General features: G+C 43.1%; 5 protein-coding genes across 6 annotated transcripts; 1 reads left to right on the forward strand and 4 right to left on the reverse strand.

Moving 5' to 3' along the window:
* Positions 1 to 25: 25 nt before the first annotated feature.
* Bcypt10 lies at positions 26 to 3356 on the reverse strand. The gene is made up of 2 exons (XM_001547420.2): positions 1976 to 3356; positions 26 to 1791 (listed from the first exon to the last, which is right to left on the reverse strand). Exons 1-2 carry the CDS (start codon positions 2188 to 2190, stop codon positions 981 to 983), a joined length of 1026 nt encoding a protein of 341 aa, XP_001547470.2. The 5' UTR covers positions 2191 to 3356; the 3' UTR covers positions 26 to 980.
* Positions 3357 to 3959: 603 nt separating this feature from the next.
* Positions 3960 to 6241, reverse strand: Bccyb2. The gene is made up of 6 exons (XM_024690157.1): positions 5801 to 6241; positions 5716 to 5749; positions 5625 to 5662; positions 5293 to 5568; positions 4223 to 5239; positions 3960 to 4149 (listed from the first exon to the last, which is right to left on the reverse strand). The coding sequence occupies exons 1-6, from the start codon at positions 5867 to 5869 to the stop codon at positions 4096 to 4098; spliced, it is 1488 nt and encodes a 495-aa protein (XP_024545925.1). The 5' UTR covers positions 5870 to 6241; the 3' UTR covers positions 3960 to 4095.
* Positions 6242 to 6280: 39 nt separating this feature from the next.
* BCIN_01g00410 (hypothetical protein) lies at positions 6281 to 8090 on the reverse strand. The gene is made up of 2 exons (XM_001547418.2): positions 7333 to 8090; positions 6281 to 7272 (listed from the first exon to the last, which is right to left on the reverse strand). The coding sequence occupies exons 1-2, from the start codon at positions 7857 to 7859 to the stop codon at positions 6822 to 6824; spliced, it is 978 nt and encodes a 325-aa protein (XP_001547468.1). The 5' UTR covers positions 7860 to 8090; the 3' UTR covers positions 6281 to 6821.
* A 352-nt stretch (positions 8091 to 8442) lies between these two features.
* On the forward strand, positions 8443 to 11612 carry Bcist2. Its single transcript, XM_024690158.1, has 7 exons — positions 8443 to 8694; positions 8746 to 8783; positions 8841 to 9730; positions 9777 to 9885; positions 9938 to 10805; positions 10905 to 11051; positions 11112 to 11612. The coding sequence occupies exons 1-7, from the start codon at positions 8627 to 8629 to the stop codon at positions 11209 to 11211; spliced, it is 2220 nt and encodes a 739-aa protein (XP_024545926.1). The 5' UTR covers positions 8443 to 8626; the 3' UTR covers positions 11212 to 11612.
* Positions 11613 to 11765: 153 nt separating this feature from the next.
* On the reverse strand, positions 11766 to 16995 carry BCIN_01g00430 (hypothetical protein). 2 transcript variants are annotated; one of them, XM_001547416.2, is made up of 5 exons: positions 15430 to 16995; positions 13942 to 15371; positions 13739 to 13829; positions 13583 to 13680; positions 11766 to 13518 (listed from the first exon to the last, which is right to left on the reverse strand). In XM_001547416.2, the coding sequence occupies exons 1-5, from the start codon at positions 15668 to 15670 to the stop codon at positions 12328 to 12330; spliced, it is 3051 nt and encodes a 1016-aa protein (XP_001547466.1). In that variant the 5' UTR covers positions 15671 to 16995; the 3' UTR covers positions 11766 to 12327. The 2 variants fall into 2 exon arrangements, with proteins under 2 accessions (XP_001547466.1, XP_024545927.1); XM_024690159.1 differs by having other exon boundaries at positions 13739 to 13835.
* Positions 16996 to 17003: the final 8 nt, after the last annotated feature.

Below are 17003 nucleotides of genomic sequence, written 5' to 3' on the forward strand. Positions count from 1 at the left end.
AAACTCAATATATACATGCATGCGATGTAACATAATGCAACATATATGAATCGATAATTCGTATGTATTTCATGTATTTTACATATCTCATCTCATCTCATCCCATTCCATCCCGTGCTATTCATTACTTAAGTAGGTAGGTAGGTAGGTATCTCTTGCTCAGTCATGCTCCCTCCTTTCCAATGAACTCCACCACACCGCACCTTATACATCAACATCAACATCACAACTCTCCTACTCATGATACGATATAAAAATCCATCCCTTCTCTTCCCTTCCCCATCCCCTCAATGCACATCCTCCCGACCTAAAAGCCGCCCCATTCAAATAAACAGATGAATAAAGACCCTCCGTCCCTCCCTGCTAATGCAAAAAACAAAAACAAAAACAAAAACAAAAACAAAAAAACGCCTCGTATATGTATTTAATTCCTTATCATCACAACTCCCCTGCCCACCTCTCAATGACCCCTTACCCATCCACTCCTATTCTATTAAACCAAACCCCCTCACCCTCTTACCCCCTCATATAGACACGAAAATGCAAATGCCCTAAACAAAAAGCAAAGCTCAAAGCAAAAGCAGAAAGAAAAAAAAAGCTAAAAATCATAAGTCAAGAAAAGTAATAAGTAAAAAAAGGGTATCAACTGTTTCTCCTCCCTTCTTTCTGTCGTTCTCGGTTTCGAGCTCACTTACCCTCGAACTTCGGAGTCGACCATCCAATATCGATATCCAATCCTCTGAAGTGAAATTTTTAATCTCGGTTATGGCGACTAGACTAGTATCAAAAGAGGCGGAGAATGATTTATATGCACCATTCTTTCTTTGCTCTTAGTTAGTATTCGAGGAGAAATAATCTGGTTGTAAAAGCGCTCTTTCGAGAGTGATATCGTAGTCAATCGAGCCACCCAACTTATGTTGTTCAACATAATCCCTAGAAAGCCCCACTCCACTCTCTCTTTATAAAATAGAGTCTCCTCCTCAACAACATCTCCCCCTCCTCTTAACCTCACCCCCCTCTTCATCCCTCCTCTCCCTCCCATCCGCATTTCCATTTCCATATGCACTCCCAATCCCTACTCCGGTCCCAACATCACTTCCTCCAAGCGGCGTCCCCCCTGTTAGCCCCAGCAACCAACTTCTCCTATCTCCCCTCCCCACTCTAAAACTTCCTCCAGGCCTCATGATTCCATCAAAATATCCCGTTTGCCCCTCTATCCCCATCCCATCATTCCCCAAACCAGGCGTACCAGGAGTCGCTACCGCGCTCAAAAGTTGTTCTTTCATCTTATTATTCTGTTCCACAAGCTTCCTTGTAATAACTCTAAAAACTTCCTCCACGCCCTCTCCACTCTCCGCACTAACTTCATGACAACAATCCCACCCCACTTCCATACCCCAGAACCCAGAACTTCTCTTACTAGAAGGCGATCGTGCACCTTCTATCCCCGTTGTGCCTTGACCGCCAGATCCCCAAACTCCACCTCCGGCGCCACCCCAACTGCCGAAACCACGTTCTCCCAAAGCTGTAGCAGGCGGTGTACTGCCTGAAATAGATGTGACGTTTTCGGCTACATATGCAATACACCTCTCGAATGGGACTTCTCTTGCACTAGGATCTTTAGCGACGAGATCGGCTTTGGTGCCTACGACATGAAGGATGATATCCGCAGGAAGATTGCGACGAAGTTCGGTAAGCCAGACGGACATTTCGGTGAATGAGGTTTGGGATGTGATGCTGTAGCAGAGGATACAGGCATTTGCCCCGCGGTAGTATAGGCGGGATATGGATCTATAGATTGGGAGTTAGGTGGTTAGCATGTCATCTTCTATTTGTATTGTTCTTGTTCTTATCCCCGTTCCTCAAAATGTGACCCCCCCGCCCCCTCTCCCCTGTTCACCCATCTTTCCCGTCCACCTCCCCTCTCACACACAAACACCCCTCGCCCCAAGGAGCCACACCACCGAATACATACCTAAATCTTTCCTGTCCCGCCGTATCCCAAATCTGTAATCTCACAATTGTATCACTCTCGGCATCCACCACTCTTTTTGTCAGAAAACTCGCACCCACAGTCGACGTCGTAGTTTTCGGACTAAATTGATTTTTTATATATCGAAGAAGGAGTGATGTTTTGCCTACGCCTTGGGCGCCTAGCACTACTATCTTAGCTTCGAGGGAGGTGCTCATTTTTTCTTGGTTCGGGTGTATTAGGTGTGGGAGGTAGAATGGCTGAGGGTCGCGATCTAGGAGTCGAGTATGTAGTCTCGTAATAGGTATGGGTAGGTAGTTATGAGATGATTGGATGGCGTATGTGAATTGTAGATGGGCAGATGGGTGAATATCTCACAGTATCTTCAGTGAGAGAATTGGTTTCCGCGGCGATCCCTCTTGATCGTCCTTCCACAATGATTCTGCAAAATCCCACGATATAATTCCGCAGATTATTTTCTTCCAGCCGTTTGCTTGTTTCTTCACTCGTTCATTCGGATCCTCTCCAAAACCAATATAAATATATATCTCCTCTCTTTGCGCACTCTTCCTCGGCGTAGCTCCAAAATGTGGTTCGGCAGTTCAGCAGATTGGCAATCAAATCTTCCTGTTGCCCTCTCCAAAAATATCACAAATTCTCAAAAGATGCCCTACGTATGCTCCCCTCTTCCTACTCTTTTGCAGTTCTTCCTTTTCCTTTCTCCTCTCTTTATCGTATATATCTTCCGTCCGCCCGTCTGCAAACAAGGTATTTCGCTGCTGAACAGTTCTTCGTTCCCTCGTTCGTTGATCAAGTATGCCTATTCCTACTCTTTATTGTTTCGATGCGTCTGTTTCGTTCCGTGCCGTAATGATTCATAGACTCATATCGCGCTCGTTCTTGTTCTTGGATTTGTTCCTCGTATCATCTCTTCATTTCTCATTCCATCTCGGCTCATCCTAATTCAGCTCATCCCACAATCCAAAGTCCAGAGTCGTATGTCGTAGATCCTTCACTCCGAATCAATGTAAAGAGTTGAGTCGAACACAATCCAAATATTCACTCTCTGCTCTGGTGTCGTCTCGACGCAATCCTAGGCATGCAAATCAATTTACATGCAATTCAAACTCGGCCTCTCCCACATTATCTATTCCAAGCCCTCGACACACCCGTCTGAAACCAATACAAGCAAGTACCTAGTAAGCCGCACAAACAGACAAGCAAACGAACAAACGAACAAACAGATAAACAAATCAAACCGACGATAGCAAACTCGATGAAAGCTGTACAATATACACCAAACTTGTTATATGTCTTCACCCAACAAGCAAATTGAAGTTCCGAAGGCGAAAACCCAAAAACAATTTTTTCTTCAAAAGAATGCGTGCTAGAGAATCTTCATTTAAATTATCGAATTTGCTTTTCGGACTACTTTACCATCCTGCACCGCACCATACCACTTTCTCAGTCCTCTCATAACAACGAGTCTGACAGGTAGACCGAGTGATCTAGAATCCACCATGACGCACCTCAGAAATCCCACCCATAGAATAACCCTCCCCCGTCGAAAAACTAGGGGGGTAAAAGTCGAGATTCAATGCCCAGACACACCCAGAGATCACAGCCTGCGTGCCTGCCTAGGTATAAAAAACCAATCCCTGTCGTTGAAAGCAACGTGAAGAACCCCGAGTTTCTTGCTCTTTGCAGCACGCATGACTTTCAAAGGTGCTCATAGTCGTTATGCCGATCAGCTGTTATGCATTCTGACGCAAAGAAGAGTCAAAGTAGTTTAATCTTCCAATTTGCGGTGTGAAACATCTGTACTCATGACTGCATTTGGCAAGTATTTCAGGTTTTGGCTTGGAATGAACGGGCTGATGGGCTACGCAGTACGTTTCGGCTTAGATCGGGCCAGGACATGAATCGGTAGGAGCGTTTGGTCCGAGTCGTACAGAGATGGGATTTTACATTTCGCCATAGCAATATATAGGTTCCGCGTTCATTGGTCTCGGATTTAAAATGTGTGAATGTTTCAAATTATGTGTACAAGTCTTCTTTCTCTAATCAAAAAGTGCCACCCCACAGATATGCGTCTTTCTACATATGTCATGTCTTCTACAACTTCACAACTTCGCCTTCTCTGCTGGATTCGCCAGAGGATCATAAGTCGTCATACCCTATTTAGCCATTAGCTTCCAGTCATTTCCCCATATCATATCATATCATATCATATCAAGAAAGGAAACTTACCAAAGTATCAATCGGAACCATGGTAGTATGTGAACTCAATCCTCTGGTGTCAATCAATGTCGGATTCAACTGATCCACGCTCGAACACCCAATCAACCTCATATTCATTTCCATCTCATCTTTCAATAGCTGCATAGCACGATCTACACCTGCCAGTCCATACGCACTCATAGCATATAAGAAAGGTCGACCGATTCCAACACCTTTAGCACCTAAACAAAGTGCTTTGATAATATCCGTGGATCTTCTCACCCCGCCATCAATATAAATTTCGATACGGTTTTCCCACCCACGTTCTCGAAGAACAGGCATGACTTCTGCGAGAACTTCGATACCTGATCGAGCAAAATCCAATTGTCGGCCTCCGTGATTGGAAAGTACAACACCTTGAACACCACATTCGACAGCTCGAATAACATCTTCCACACGTTGAACACCCTTGAGAATGATAGGCATCTTGGTAATAGACTTGAACCAAGGAATATCTTTCCAACTCAAAGCTGGATCGATAAAGCTCGAAATAGCTCTTGCTGCACCTTGAGAGTTGTCCGTGGATTGTCCACTGCTTGATTGAACAGAAGATCCTACATCCGTGAATTTGGAACGCATATCCTTTTCTCTTCTTCCTAATTGAGGAGCGTCGACTGTGATGAATAGACCCTTGCAACCACGACGTTCGGCATGTTGGACAATCTTCTTTGTAATCTCTCGATCCTTGTTAACGTATAATTGTAACCATTGAACTTGCTCTCCCTCTGCGGCATCCATGATTTCATCAAATGAGCAAGATGCTAGAGTTGGAATCATTTGTATAACATTATGTTTCTTCGCCGCTCGTGTGAAGACAACCTCTCCCTCAGGGTGTCCAAGCTTTCCTAATGCTGTAGCTGTCACATAGAAAGGGATATCGACTTTCGTTCCAAGCATAGTTGTGGTAAAATCGACCTTTTCCACGTCGACAAGAACCTTTGGTCGAAACCATATCTTATGGAAGGCGGAATGATTTTCTCGCATAGTCTACTAGTGTTAGCAATTGCATCACGGTTGAAGACAGGGAGGATCTATCTTACAATTTCATCATCAGCACCGCTAGAATAGTATGCCCAAGCAGTCTTCTTCATAACTCTTCTTGCCACGGACTCGAAATCCATCAAATTGTAGCATTGTTCTAGAATTGGCATGCGTGAAATTCTCTCTTGTCTTGCCTCCTCATCTGGATCGAATTCTTTTTCTTCCTTCTTGACTGTGCCCATATCAACTGGTCCTAGATGTTTCGATTTGTCTAGGAATTTATCGAGAGTATCAGGGGGATGAATTGGTTCGTATTCTTCAGTTGCATCTTTGCCCTATATCACAATGTTAACTTCTCTGCGTACCATTGGTATTTCTACGGGGTATATACGGCATATTTGAGAATGATCTTGGGTCCGCCCGGATGTTCTGTCGATGTAATTAATACATAGCTTCCCTTGGTACCACAGATATCTTCATACCAGGTAAGAATTCCGTAACATCATAAGCTTTCCCCTATATCAAGAGTTAGCCCTCGCCACTCCATACAATGAGGCAAATACATACATGAACAATAACCCAACATGACTCTTTCGAGTTGTGTTCTGCGACTTCCTGTCCAGTCAACTTGGCCATCTTTTCGTTTAGCGTGTGATAATCCAATGTCTTGATATCTTTAAAATCGCAATCGCAATCGCAATCACAGTCAAAACTGAAAAGGGGGTATGTAACAGAGAGAAAGATAATAAATTCCAAAAAAGATGTCGAACAAAAAAGAGAAACCCGAGTGTATATACTATCAAAGTCAATAGTCAGGACCTAAAGATAGCTTGTGGAGTAGCCTCGGGAATCGTAAAACCTATCGAGGCAAAGGAAAAGAGAGGAAAGGAACTCGATGCTCGGCACATCCAGCCTCTCAATTGCGATTCGCTTTTTCGGATGAATGGCGAACGAATGAAACAGAAAATATACCGACCTAGGAGATACTCACCGTCCACGCAAGCATGCGTATTTGTAATTGTAATTGTAATTGTACTAATGCGAAGCTGGCGAGAGAGTTTGGCTGAGATTTATCTTTCATTGCATTATCTCTACAGAAATTCATGTACGATAGGGCTAGGAGACATTTCTTGAGGAAGGTTGCATTTCGAGACACAGATTACAGTTTGGCCTGTCTTGATAACGACTTATCTCCGTACCTTGATCTTGATGATGAGAGCCCAGCGGCCCCACCGACTTCGGATGCGGGGAGAGCTACGGTAAGGATGAAGAAGATTTGACCAATAAGACACCAGGTATTAGATAGGTATCATTTGTTTCTACGAGATCATTCGAGTCGTTCAGACCTTTCGATACAACTCGGGACGTCTCCCAATATGATTTTACTACCGTCTTCAAGTGCCGAAAGGACGATGGAACATTCTCCAGAGGGCAGCGAGTCAACTCGTATTGTCAGCGAATGTAGTCCAGAGCAGAGGTCATATCTACAAGGCATGAACTTTGAAGGTTGCACAGCATATCATATCTTATCCCATGCTTTCTCGAGGAGAGGGATAGACTTATCCATCGCCATTGCGTCGTTCATCATTCATAGCTCTACAACTTCAACTGGATTTCCCACATCGGTTGATGATTGATAAACAACCGCAGCATTGATCATCAAACCACCGTTTCCACCCGCAGGACCAACCATTAATCTTTGCCATAAAATACCCTTGACTCCATACCAAATCACTTTCACAGCATCTACCCATGCAAAGCTCGGCATCAAGTCCATGATTATGCCTCCTCTCTTCCTTTCCATAAGTCTCTCATAAGCCTCTTGTCCCTTGTCCCAAAACACAGCTTCACGACCATGTCCGGAATGTATGTGTCCAAACACATGAAGTCTAGGTTTGACCTTCCATATCTCTTCTAGTAACGATTTACAACCTAGGTTGATATCGAGGTGATGTCGGGGTGGACTGTGTGTAATTAGAACATCTGTGTCTTTCGGTATACGATTCTCCCACGGCGCAAGATGTCTTTGATATTGAAAACTGGCAATTGAGAATATGATTAGCATTCGAGTTCTCTCCAAAGGACTGCGGGTTTCTTACGCAAAATCAGAACCACCACACTGAGGGATATCTGGAGATCCATAAACCTTTAATTTTCTCCCGCCCTTGAATTTCAACGTAATGGCCTTATTCTCCAAATAATGTAAACTTTTGAAATTCAATTTCCTCTTCTTATCTTCTGGCTTCCTCGACTTGGGATCGAAATAACTGTCATGATTTCCACAAATGAATACCTTCTCTCGATGTGGCTGTTGATCCAACCAATCTATTTGCGCCTGTATTTCTTCCACCGTGCCCGCATTGGTCAAATCTCCTGCGTGTATTAAAAGATCGCCAGGCGGAATGGGCAGTTTATTGCAATGCGTATCTGAGATACACACAACTCGAACAGCAGGTTTGTTCCGGGGGGGCTTGAAAGATGTGCCGCGGAAATACAGGAGGATGGCATGGAGGTAGAAGACCAACGTGCGGAGAGGAGATTCGAGGAGAGAATCAAGAGGAGTTGGAGGATCATATATATTATTCCGACGAGACCATGGGTATATCGTCTTTTGTTTGGGAGCCATGATGGAGGTGTGCTGACGCCGGCTGGCAGAGATCAGGTAGTTTTAGCAATTCGCTGTTGAGTATTGATCAGATTTATTTGTGATTAGGACAGTCCTCAATCAAGAGTTGCCTCTCAATATCCAGGATAAAGCAGACACATTTCCTTAAACCATAGCCGATGCTGGATTTCACTAGACAAGGCAGTTGTATGTCTACACAGTATTGTACCCGGACCTAGTCAATTGATCCTCAGCCGGAATAAAACGTGGGGTGTGTGTAACTGACTTCACTAAAGCCAAGCACGCCCCGGATGTGAGCGGCACACCAAAAATAGTACTATTTTCAAAATTCTTTTTAAAATCAATCATCAATACATTTTGATTTAAAATTGGAGATAAAATACTATTAGTTGGTATTTCATAGCAGTTTCTTTTTTTTGCTTGATTTAGAATATCTTTTCACATTGTGATTCAATTTTGAAAAAGTATTGTTTTAAAAATAGTTTGATTTTAACGGGTTTGGTGTGCCGGTTTGTGCATTTAGGGCGTGCCAAGCTTCAAAAGAGGCATCGTCGCAGGGATAAATTCAAGATCCCCAAATTTAGCGACCATTTCGTCATGGGTGTCTAGTGGCTTGATTGAAGCTGGTGTGAATATTATTATCATTCAATAAAGAGCTGGTTCTTTACCAACTTTTTACCTACTTCTCATTGATTTCATATCTCCTTCTACATATCGGCGGAAACTTGAGTCGATCAAACTCTCTCCCGCAGATTTGCATTGTCAATATGGCTTCGCTCAAGAGTATTTACGAGCCAAACCCAGCTCTGGGAAATGCTTTGCATACCAATTTTGAGTAAGTAACCTGGAGGGGCTCGTAAGCATTGGCTGATCAGTAATTATGCAGAGTCGACTTCGTAATCGATTATCGTTTTGCTACTACGAGTATGACAACCCAACGTTTTCCATTCACTTTCGCAGATAATTAATGTACCCCGCCAGACAAAATCGAAGCCGAAGCACAATTCGTAAAGCTTATCGAAGCTCTCAACGATGTTGGGTTAATGACTGAAGTGCGAAATGGAGACAACTGTTCACTTCTTATATTTGTCAAAACTGCTTCGGTCAGACATCTACGGTCCGAAGTATATCGCTCCAGAGTACAAGATTGGTTATATGGAGTTCGAACAGCTGCCCCGGAAAAGAACATGCAAGAGGCTTTGAGTGCAGAACCAATGACTGAGGCCGAACGATTAAGATTGGTCTACCTGTTAATCACACAACCGAAAAATGAAGGTGGTGCTGGAATCACGCCTAAGAGAGGGGAGTGGAAGGGAGTCGAATCGATATTTCCTCTTCATGATCATGCATTCAATATGGCTTGGATTAAGGAAATTACCTCAAAGTATCTTCTCACAACCAAGGATCTAGAGGATATCAAAGACAGATTTGGTGAAAAGATTGGATTCTATTTCGCCTTTCTACAATCTTATTTCATGTTCATGGTATTTCCTGCGGCATTCGGATTTTGCGCTTGGGTTCTCTTGGGTCAATATTCTCCAATATATGCCGTAGTCAATGGCTTGTGGGGCATTGTCTATACGGAATATTGGAAGAAACAAGAAACTGATCTTGCAGTACAATGGGGTGTTCGAGGAGTATCAAAAATCCAACACAAAAGACCCGACTTCAAGCATGAAAAGGAAATCAAGGATCCAGTCACTGGAGAGCAGATTAAGTTTTACTCGCCAGTGAAAAGGCTGAGTCGTCAACTACTACAAGTACCTTTCGCACTCTGTGCTGTTGTGATATTGGGAAGTTTGATTGCAACTTGCTTTGCAATTGAGATCTTCATTTCTGAAGTTTATAATGGTCCATTCAAGGCATATTTGGTATGTATATTGATCTTGGGGTTAGAACTTGGCTAATCAAAGATAGACTTTCTTACCCACTGTAATTCTGACAATTTTCATGCCAACACTGTCTGTTCTTTTGACAGGATTTGCCTCAAAATTGACAGACCTTGAGAATTACGAAACTACTGATGGTAAGTGACCACCCTCATATGTCCCAGTTTTAATATTTATAACCTTCAATAGCTCATGATGCGGCAATGGTCCACAAAATCTTCGTTCTCAACTTCATAACATCCTACATGCCGATCTTCCTCACGGCATTTGTCTATGTCCCATTTGCTAAAGTCATCGTCCCTCATTTAGATATTTTCCAAATGGCCGTGAGACCATTTGCGGAAAATGATGAACAAATGACAGCACCAAAAGCCGGATTTCAAATTGATCCTGATAGATTAAAGAAGCAGGTTATCTACTTCACGGTTACAGCACAAATCGTCAATTTCGCTCTTGAGGTCATTCTTCCATATGTCAAACAAAAAGTCTTCAAAAAATACAGAGAAATCCAAGCTGATCGTGCCGCCAAACGTGGGGGTTCCTCAACACCGGAAAGTGATCATCCAGAAGAGAGCGCATTCTTGATCCGTGTAAGAAATGAAGCCGAACTAGGTATCTATGACGTAACATCAGATTTCCGAGAAATGGTCATTCAATTCGGTTATTTATCTCTCTTTTCAGTCGTTTGGCCTCTCACTGGTCTTTCTTTCTTGATTAACAATTGGATTGAACTTAGAGGTGATGCTCTCAAAATCGCATTGGAAACGCAACGTCCTGTTCCATGGCGCGCGGATTCTATAGGCCCATGGATTGAAGCATTGGGTTTCTTGTCATGGTTGGGAAGTCTTAGTGCGGCAGCTCTGGTATATCTATTTTCTGGGGATGGACTCGGACCGGATGGAACACCAAGTAAGATGACAGGATGGGGAGTGTTACTTACTATGTTTTTCTCGGAACATATTTATTTGACTTTGAGAAGAGGCATTCGATTGGCATTGAGTAAAATTGATAGTCCGGGTTTGCAGAGAGAGAGAAGGGAAAGATTTGCAGTCAGGAAGTATGTTATTTTTGCCATTTTTACTCCGCTTGTGCTTTTTTGTTCTTTTAAAGAGCGTTTGTAGGGTTCTTTAAAGCGTAAACTAATTTTGGGTGTTAGGCATTATCTAGAAGAAACCATATCGCAAGAAGCGGCGGAAAATGCTGCTTCGGGAGGGATTACAAATGGGGAGAAGATTAGTAGAAATACGTTGGAGGAAGAAGCAAGAGAATCGAGTTTGAAAGGTCATGGAACTGCAGAGGAGAGGTATGTTTTCGAAGTAGCGAAATCGTATTCGATGGTATCAGAGACTGACGAAATCAATAGATTCTGGCAGAGACAAAGAGGACAAGGAGAAACTATCGCGATGGGAAGAAGTTTTATCAATAAGACTGCTCCAGATGTGGAATCGAAGAAGGAACTTTGATTAGGTTTTGTTTTTACTTATTTTTGATACTCTTGTGCTTGGATGGGGAAGGATAGGGGAAAGGCGGAAGGGAAGAGTAGGAAAATCTGGAGGTGAATTAAAGTGTAGTTAAAGCGAGAGATATTCATTCATAAAGGCTTTTTTGCTTCTTGATTATTCTCGATTATCTCTTTTTGTTGGGTTTGATTTTGATTTTGATTCTCTTGATAGTATCTATTTAGCTATGCATAGCGTGGAATAGTTATATGATTGGAATGAAATGGAATGGAATGGAATGGGATATCAGAATATCAGAATATATGAGATATATGTGCTCTTTGTTCAATGTTCAATATTTGAAGTTTAAAGTTCAATATTCAAAGAGAGATTAAGAGATCTTTATTTATCTATTTATCTATTTATTTACCTCATCCCCTCGCTTTAAAGTCCAAACAAAACAATTATATCTAGTTAACTAACTATAAACAAATCCATAAATCCATAAACAAAACAAAACAAAACAAAACAAAACAAAACAAAACAGATTCGATTAGATCAAATTCGATTAAATCGATTGATTGTACTTATTTACTCATTTACTCACTTCTCACTTCTCACTTCTCAATACTCAATACTCAATACTCAATACTCACTTCTCGATACTCACAATTCAACTCAACTCAACTCAACAAGTCAAACTAAGAATAGAATTAAAAAACCCATTTAAGAGGTAAAAGTAAAACTGTACTCCTAATAAATGTAATATAAACAACTACAATGGTATCCCAAATCAAAGCCAAATCCCAATCAAATCCCAATCAAATCCCAATCAAATCCCAATCCAAATCCAAATACAAATCCATTTCTCCATTCTCCGTTCTCCGTTCCAGCCCTGCAAACCCCATCGAACTCAAACCATTCATCCATCCATCCATCCATCCATCCAAAACTCCATCCCACATCACCCAGAGCGTTCAGGAATTTCCTCTTCTTTCTTTTCGTTTGCGTTTGCGCTTATTTCTGTATTGGTATTCATATTCATATTCATATTTGCGAGTATGTGTGTGTGTGTGTATATGTCGTTATTATCATAGTCATAGTTGGGATCCCCCCCTCCCTTTTATCCACCACCAACCCCTAACTTCTTAACCAACTACTCCCAAGTGTTCCTCCACTCATACTCCCATTACTCCCTCTATTCACACTCCCCGTCGCTCCCTTCGAAGCAGATCCTACACTTCCACTATTCCCTCTATTCCTACTCCCACCACCTAAACCTCCATCTCCTCCCGAAGTCCCTGGTCTCATCCCCACATCCACCTCTAACCCCGACTGCACAGTTGCTAACGGACTACTAGGCGTACTCGCCGTACTCCCATTACTCCGCACGCTCGCCGCCCTCCGATGTCCATATCCCATCAACCCACTCAACGAACTCCCACTTCTTTCCCTCAACGCCTCTCCCTCTTTCTGCACCGGACTTTGTGGTCCTCTCGCACTCCTATTCCTACTCAAACTAGAAGGAAAACTAACCATCCTCCCTTTTCCTCCCGAGAATCCAAAAGCTGCACCTAATCCACCTCTTTCTTTTTTCTCAATATCCGTGCCCAATATCTTCGATGCTTTAGCATTACCAGATGAAGAATCCGTACTTATTAAATCCTCCACAAAACTACTCGGGAAAAGTCCCCATTTTCCTTTACTAGTACAACCACTCCAACACCATTGATCTTGCCATGCATACCCTACACTATATATTCTCTCTCCTTTCGAAAACTTGAGCCACCCTTCTTCCTTATCTTTGGGTTTCCAATCCCATTTCGCAACAGCTTGGAGAGAACTCTGTGGATTCATTTTTACTTCATCTCGCGGTGGCGACAGGAAAGAAACAGTATTTGCGGGAAAAGATCCTCGTTCGCCGTCATGATATCCTATACACCAACTACCTCCAAAGCGTTGCGGAAATGTTATCCCTACAATTTTCGCACCGTCTGCAAAATGCATACTTTGTTGCCTGTCAGGATCGTAGAAAGTTTTGGAGACAGGTTTTGGATGATGGGTTGTTATTGCGTGAGCGGTGGGACGAGATGCTACTTTGGACGCGATCTCAGACATGCAATAGGGAGAAAATTTAGGTTCGTGGATGGTGAATTGGATATCGAAATCGAGGACTGAAGGAGGTTGAATTCCGTAGACAGTTGTAATACCTGTTACTTGAGGAAGTGGACGAGGATGACGGGCTAGGTGACGAAATAGGGATGTTACGCTGAAGAAAACGGTTGCATCGTGTTCTTCAACTGTGCGGTGATCTTCAATACAGAATATACACTTGACTGGGATATTAGTTATTTGTTTGAGTTCAGAACGTAGGAAGGATGAAATGTCTACATACACCGTAGATGGGATCGTCCACTGAAGAAGTTTTCAGATGACATTTTGAAATAAATCGTTGACGCCATCGAATACCGGTGTTGGAATATATACCAGAGCCTATACGCGAGCTGAGATTAGCACCCTTCCTCACGCTTAAAAAGCAATTTACACATACGATCAAGTAATCTATCCTTTTCCACATCATTCCACCCAACCTCATAGGCACATTTAATACATCTCGCACTCAGAGTAGCACTATAATGGCCCTGATCCTTCTGTTAGTACAAACAAACCTAAGTATTAGCAAGGAGACGCGAATCATATCTGACCAATGAAATAATGAACAAAATAAAATTGAAGAAAGGAAATTCTACATACCGAAGGTCTCTTAACGACTTTAAATCCAGTTTCCCCTCTAATCATTGCTTTAGCCCCCGGACAAAATCCATCGAACTTATAAAACGAACTATCATGCCTCATAGGACAATCCATGCTTTTTATTGAAGGAGTGGCTCTGTGCATTGCTAATTGACTTTGACTTCGATTTTCTGGAATGGGATTCAAAGGTTGTATTGGTACTGGTTCGGGATCTTCAGTTGGTACAACTTCCAAACCGCTTTCGATAACGGGAACAACTTCTAATCCATCTTCAACTCCATTACCGAAGCCAGGTAGTTGTAACGTGGTAGCTAAGGATGTAGTAGATGTCGGAGTTGTGGTCGCAGGCGCAAGTCTACCCCACGAAGCTGGATCATGTATTTCAGACGTTGGTGGACTAACTGGACTTTTCAACCATAATGAAATTCCTGATTCTGAAGGTTGATATTCGCTAATACCGGGACTCGCTGGCGTCGCTGAGATTGGCGTCGGAGGTTTCAATGAGGAAGCAGGGAAATATTCATTATCAGGCTTCGTCGTACTTGAGGATGCAGGTGTAGCATCTCGATCCCGTAATGATCCATTCCTCGAACTTCCTCCTTGAGAAGTCTGACCTTGACTTCTTTTCCGTCCTATCAGATCATCATATCCACTTCCTCTAGAACTATGCCTCTCTATCGGACTACTTGCTGATGAATATGAAGACCAAGGAGACGTAAGCATCGATCCATCGCTGAAAGTTTCGCTTGCCCTATTCTCTTCTATCGAGGAGACTGATTTCCGCATTTCGTTATGGAATGACATACGAGACTGTTTTCTCCGTTCCAGAAATTCCTCATTCGCATTAAGTCGTTGAAATACCAGCTCTTTAGCTATTAATATTTGCTTGGAAGGTGGTGTTTCATATCCATATTTGGGAGGGGGTGTAGCTTGTATCGATTCTCGATAATTTGGTTCTGGGGATGGGCCACGAGGAGGAGTCCTTGGTCCAACATCGAAATACGGTCCACTCAAACTCCATGGATCTTCCTTCTTGGGAGACTTCCTTGGAGGATCAGATAACGAAACTTTATTATCGACAATTTGCCTATCAATTTGGGGGGGCAGCGATGAATAGGGTGGAGAAGCAATATCCATAGGACATGTTGCCGGTGGTCGTCGAGGAGATTGTTCCATAATCGGTATGTGTGCAGGACTCAATGGGGGTGATCTATCTTCCATCCGAAAGTGATGACGATCCGTCTGATCTATCCGATCCCGAAGATTGTTGAAAATAAAAGTACATTCTGTCCGACATCTTTTCGACTGTTGTTTGACATTTGTGAAAGCTGACGCTTGGAAAGATTCGAGATTTTCGTCGAAATCCTGGCATTCATCAATTTGATCCCTCAGATCAATCTTAACCTCTTTCAATCGATTTTGAATAGATTCTACCACATCATCAGTCAATAGCTCCCATATATTTCCACACTCCTCAATATCACTCACCATCCTCCATCAACGCCTTAGCAAAATCTTCACCATAGGATCCTACAGCATCTCTATAAGCATCCGCAATAGCCTGACTAGTCTTTTCCAAATTCTTCTGTAAATTTTGTGCCAACTCCGATATATAAATTAAATTACTCGGCCCATCGCTCGCAGATCTCGCAACCCTCTTCGTTAACTTTATCCCCGCATCTAGTGCCTTTATAATACCCTTTATGGGAGCCGCAAAATCGTCCGACATGTGGGCGGGAGCTTACGAGCGTAGCTCGCGAGTAATGAATATAGCTTCGAATAGTTCGTATATATATCCCATACACACCACTTGACCAAGGACGGGATGACCTAATTCATAAACCGTCTCCCAGCCCGACCGTTTCGCGCAGAGGCCTCTCCGCTTCCACTCCCACTTCCGCTTGTATTAATCTTTCTCTATCAACGAATCTTGCGCCAGTAGTATTCGGGGTCGTGGGGTTGTGTTCGCTTTCAATCGATCAATCGAAGGAGATGTGCGTAATATTGGAGCCCGTCTCCGTAGTATCTAATCCAGTCCCTCCTCCCAAATGACGAAATCTCAATCCGCAACACTGTATGGAATACAAAGAACGTAGCGATCAAATTTATATATTAGTGAAAACAACAAATTGAACGATTGCGCAAGTAATCATGTACGCTGGCACGGTAGCACTTCGAATGAGTGACGGTGAGGTCTGTGTCTGCAGGAGAAATGAAGAGCGCGGAAGGATGACTGCAGATAGTTGTGTTGTGTTGCGCTATAATGTGTATGTGCAAGTAGCCTTTTACTCGGTATGTCTTGCGCGTCCACGGGTCGTTCAGTCTTTTGGGGAGTATAGATGTACAGATGTACGCAGTCTGACCATGCCAGGAAAAGTAACCGTCCAATATCGAATCCACACAATTACTGGCAGAGGTACGATCGATAGTGCGATTCTAGAAGGATGTATATAAAAGAAGGGTGCGATGCCCGAAAGTCCGTTTCCGTTGCCTCTGCTACCCTCGTCCTGCCCTGCTAGCTGCTGACACACACACACACACACATACACATACACGATACGGAGAGAGCCTTGCTTGCGAACCTGGATTAACTCAACTATACCAGAAACCTACGACGAACTTTGCTTTTTCCATCGACCTTTCTTTCTTTCCCAGATTTCCATGGGATGCGAGCTCACATCCTATAGAAACAAAGCTCAGGAACTAGAGGTCCCCACGTACCACTTCCTGTCAGCCCTGATCCACGCCGTGCTGCACAGTGAGCACAGCCCCTAGACCGATTAAGCCCTGTGCACTTCTACACAAGCCGCCACGCAGGACAACAAACTGTTCGGACTCTTCCGTCCCTCTCACACTCACGCTCACACTCACCAACTCACATGATGTATCGAATACCTCGGAGAGGCTTCCCAACAAACCGTATGGCGGCAATCAAATAGAGTTTCAAGACTATTGGAAAGAAATTGTCATCAAAAGGAAGGATACACGCAAAAAGCATTTTGACACAGTACAAATTAGAGTGAAAGGTTCCTAGCTCTAGCGGCTACTCTTTCCACAATTTG

Source organism: Botrytis cinerea, chromosome 1 (genome assembly GCF_000143535.2).
Source record: "Botrytis cinerea B05.10 chromosome 1, complete sequence".
NCBI lineage: Eukaryota > Fungi > Ascomycota > Leotiomycetes > Helotiales > Sclerotiniaceae > Botrytis > Botrytis cinerea.

Excerpts from the sequence above, each read along its gene's own strand:
- BCIN_01g00430 (XM_024690159.1), bottom strand. The coding sequence starts at position 15,670 with ATGTCGGACGATTTTGCGGCTCCCATAAAGGGTATTATAAAGGCACTA. Across the intron at positions 13,681-13,738 it reads AAAGGATAGATTACTTGATC|GCTCTGGTATATATTCCAAC; the intron begins GTATGTGTAAAT and ends GCTCGCGTATAG. Across the intron at positions 13,519-13,582 it reads TGGACGATCCCATCTACGGT|TGTATATTCTGTATTGAAGA; the intron begins GTATGTAGACAT and ends ATCCCAGTCAAG.
- Bcypt10 (XM_001547420.2), bottom strand. The coding sequence starts at position 2,190 with ATGAGCACCTCCCTCGAAGCTAAGATAGTAGTGCTAGGCGCCCAAGGC. Across the intron at positions 1,792-1,975 it reads GCGGGACAGGAAAGATTTAG|ATCCATATCCCGCCTATACT; the intron begins GTATGTATTCGG and ends CCCAATCTATAG.
- Bccyb2 (XM_024690157.1), bottom strand. The coding sequence starts at position 5,869 with ATGGCCAAGTTGACTGGACAGGAAGTCGCAGAACACAACTCGAAAGAG. Across the intron at positions 5,569-5,624 it reads AGATCATTCTCAAATATGCC|GGCAAAGATGCAACTGAAGA; the intron begins GTATATACCCCG and ends ATTGTGATATAG. Across the intron at positions 5,240-5,292 it reads GCGGTGCTGATGATGAAATT|ACTATGCGAGAAAATCATTC; the intron begins GTAAGATAGATC and ends TAACACTAGTAG.
- BCIN_01g00410 (XM_001547418.2), bottom strand. The coding sequence starts at position 7,859 with ATGGCTCCCAAACAAAAGACGATATACCCATGGTCTCGTCGGAATAAT. Across the intron at positions 7,273-7,332 it reads TGTGGTGGTTCTGATTTTGC|TTTTCAATATCAAAGACATC; the intron begins GTAAGAAACCCG and ends CTCAATTGCCAG.
- Bcist2 (XM_024690158.1), top strand. The coding sequence starts at position 8,627 with ATGGCTTCGCTCAAGAGTATTTACGAGCCAAACCCAGCTCTGGGAAAT. Across the intron at positions 9,731-9,776 it reads GTCCATTCAAGGCATATTTG|ACTTTCTTACCCACTGTAAT; the intron begins GTATGTATATTG and ends AATCAAAGATAG. Across the intron at positions 11,052-11,111 it reads CATGGAACTGCAGAGGAGAG|ATTCTGGCAGAGACAAAGAG; the intron begins GTATGTTTTCGA and ends CGAAATCAATAG.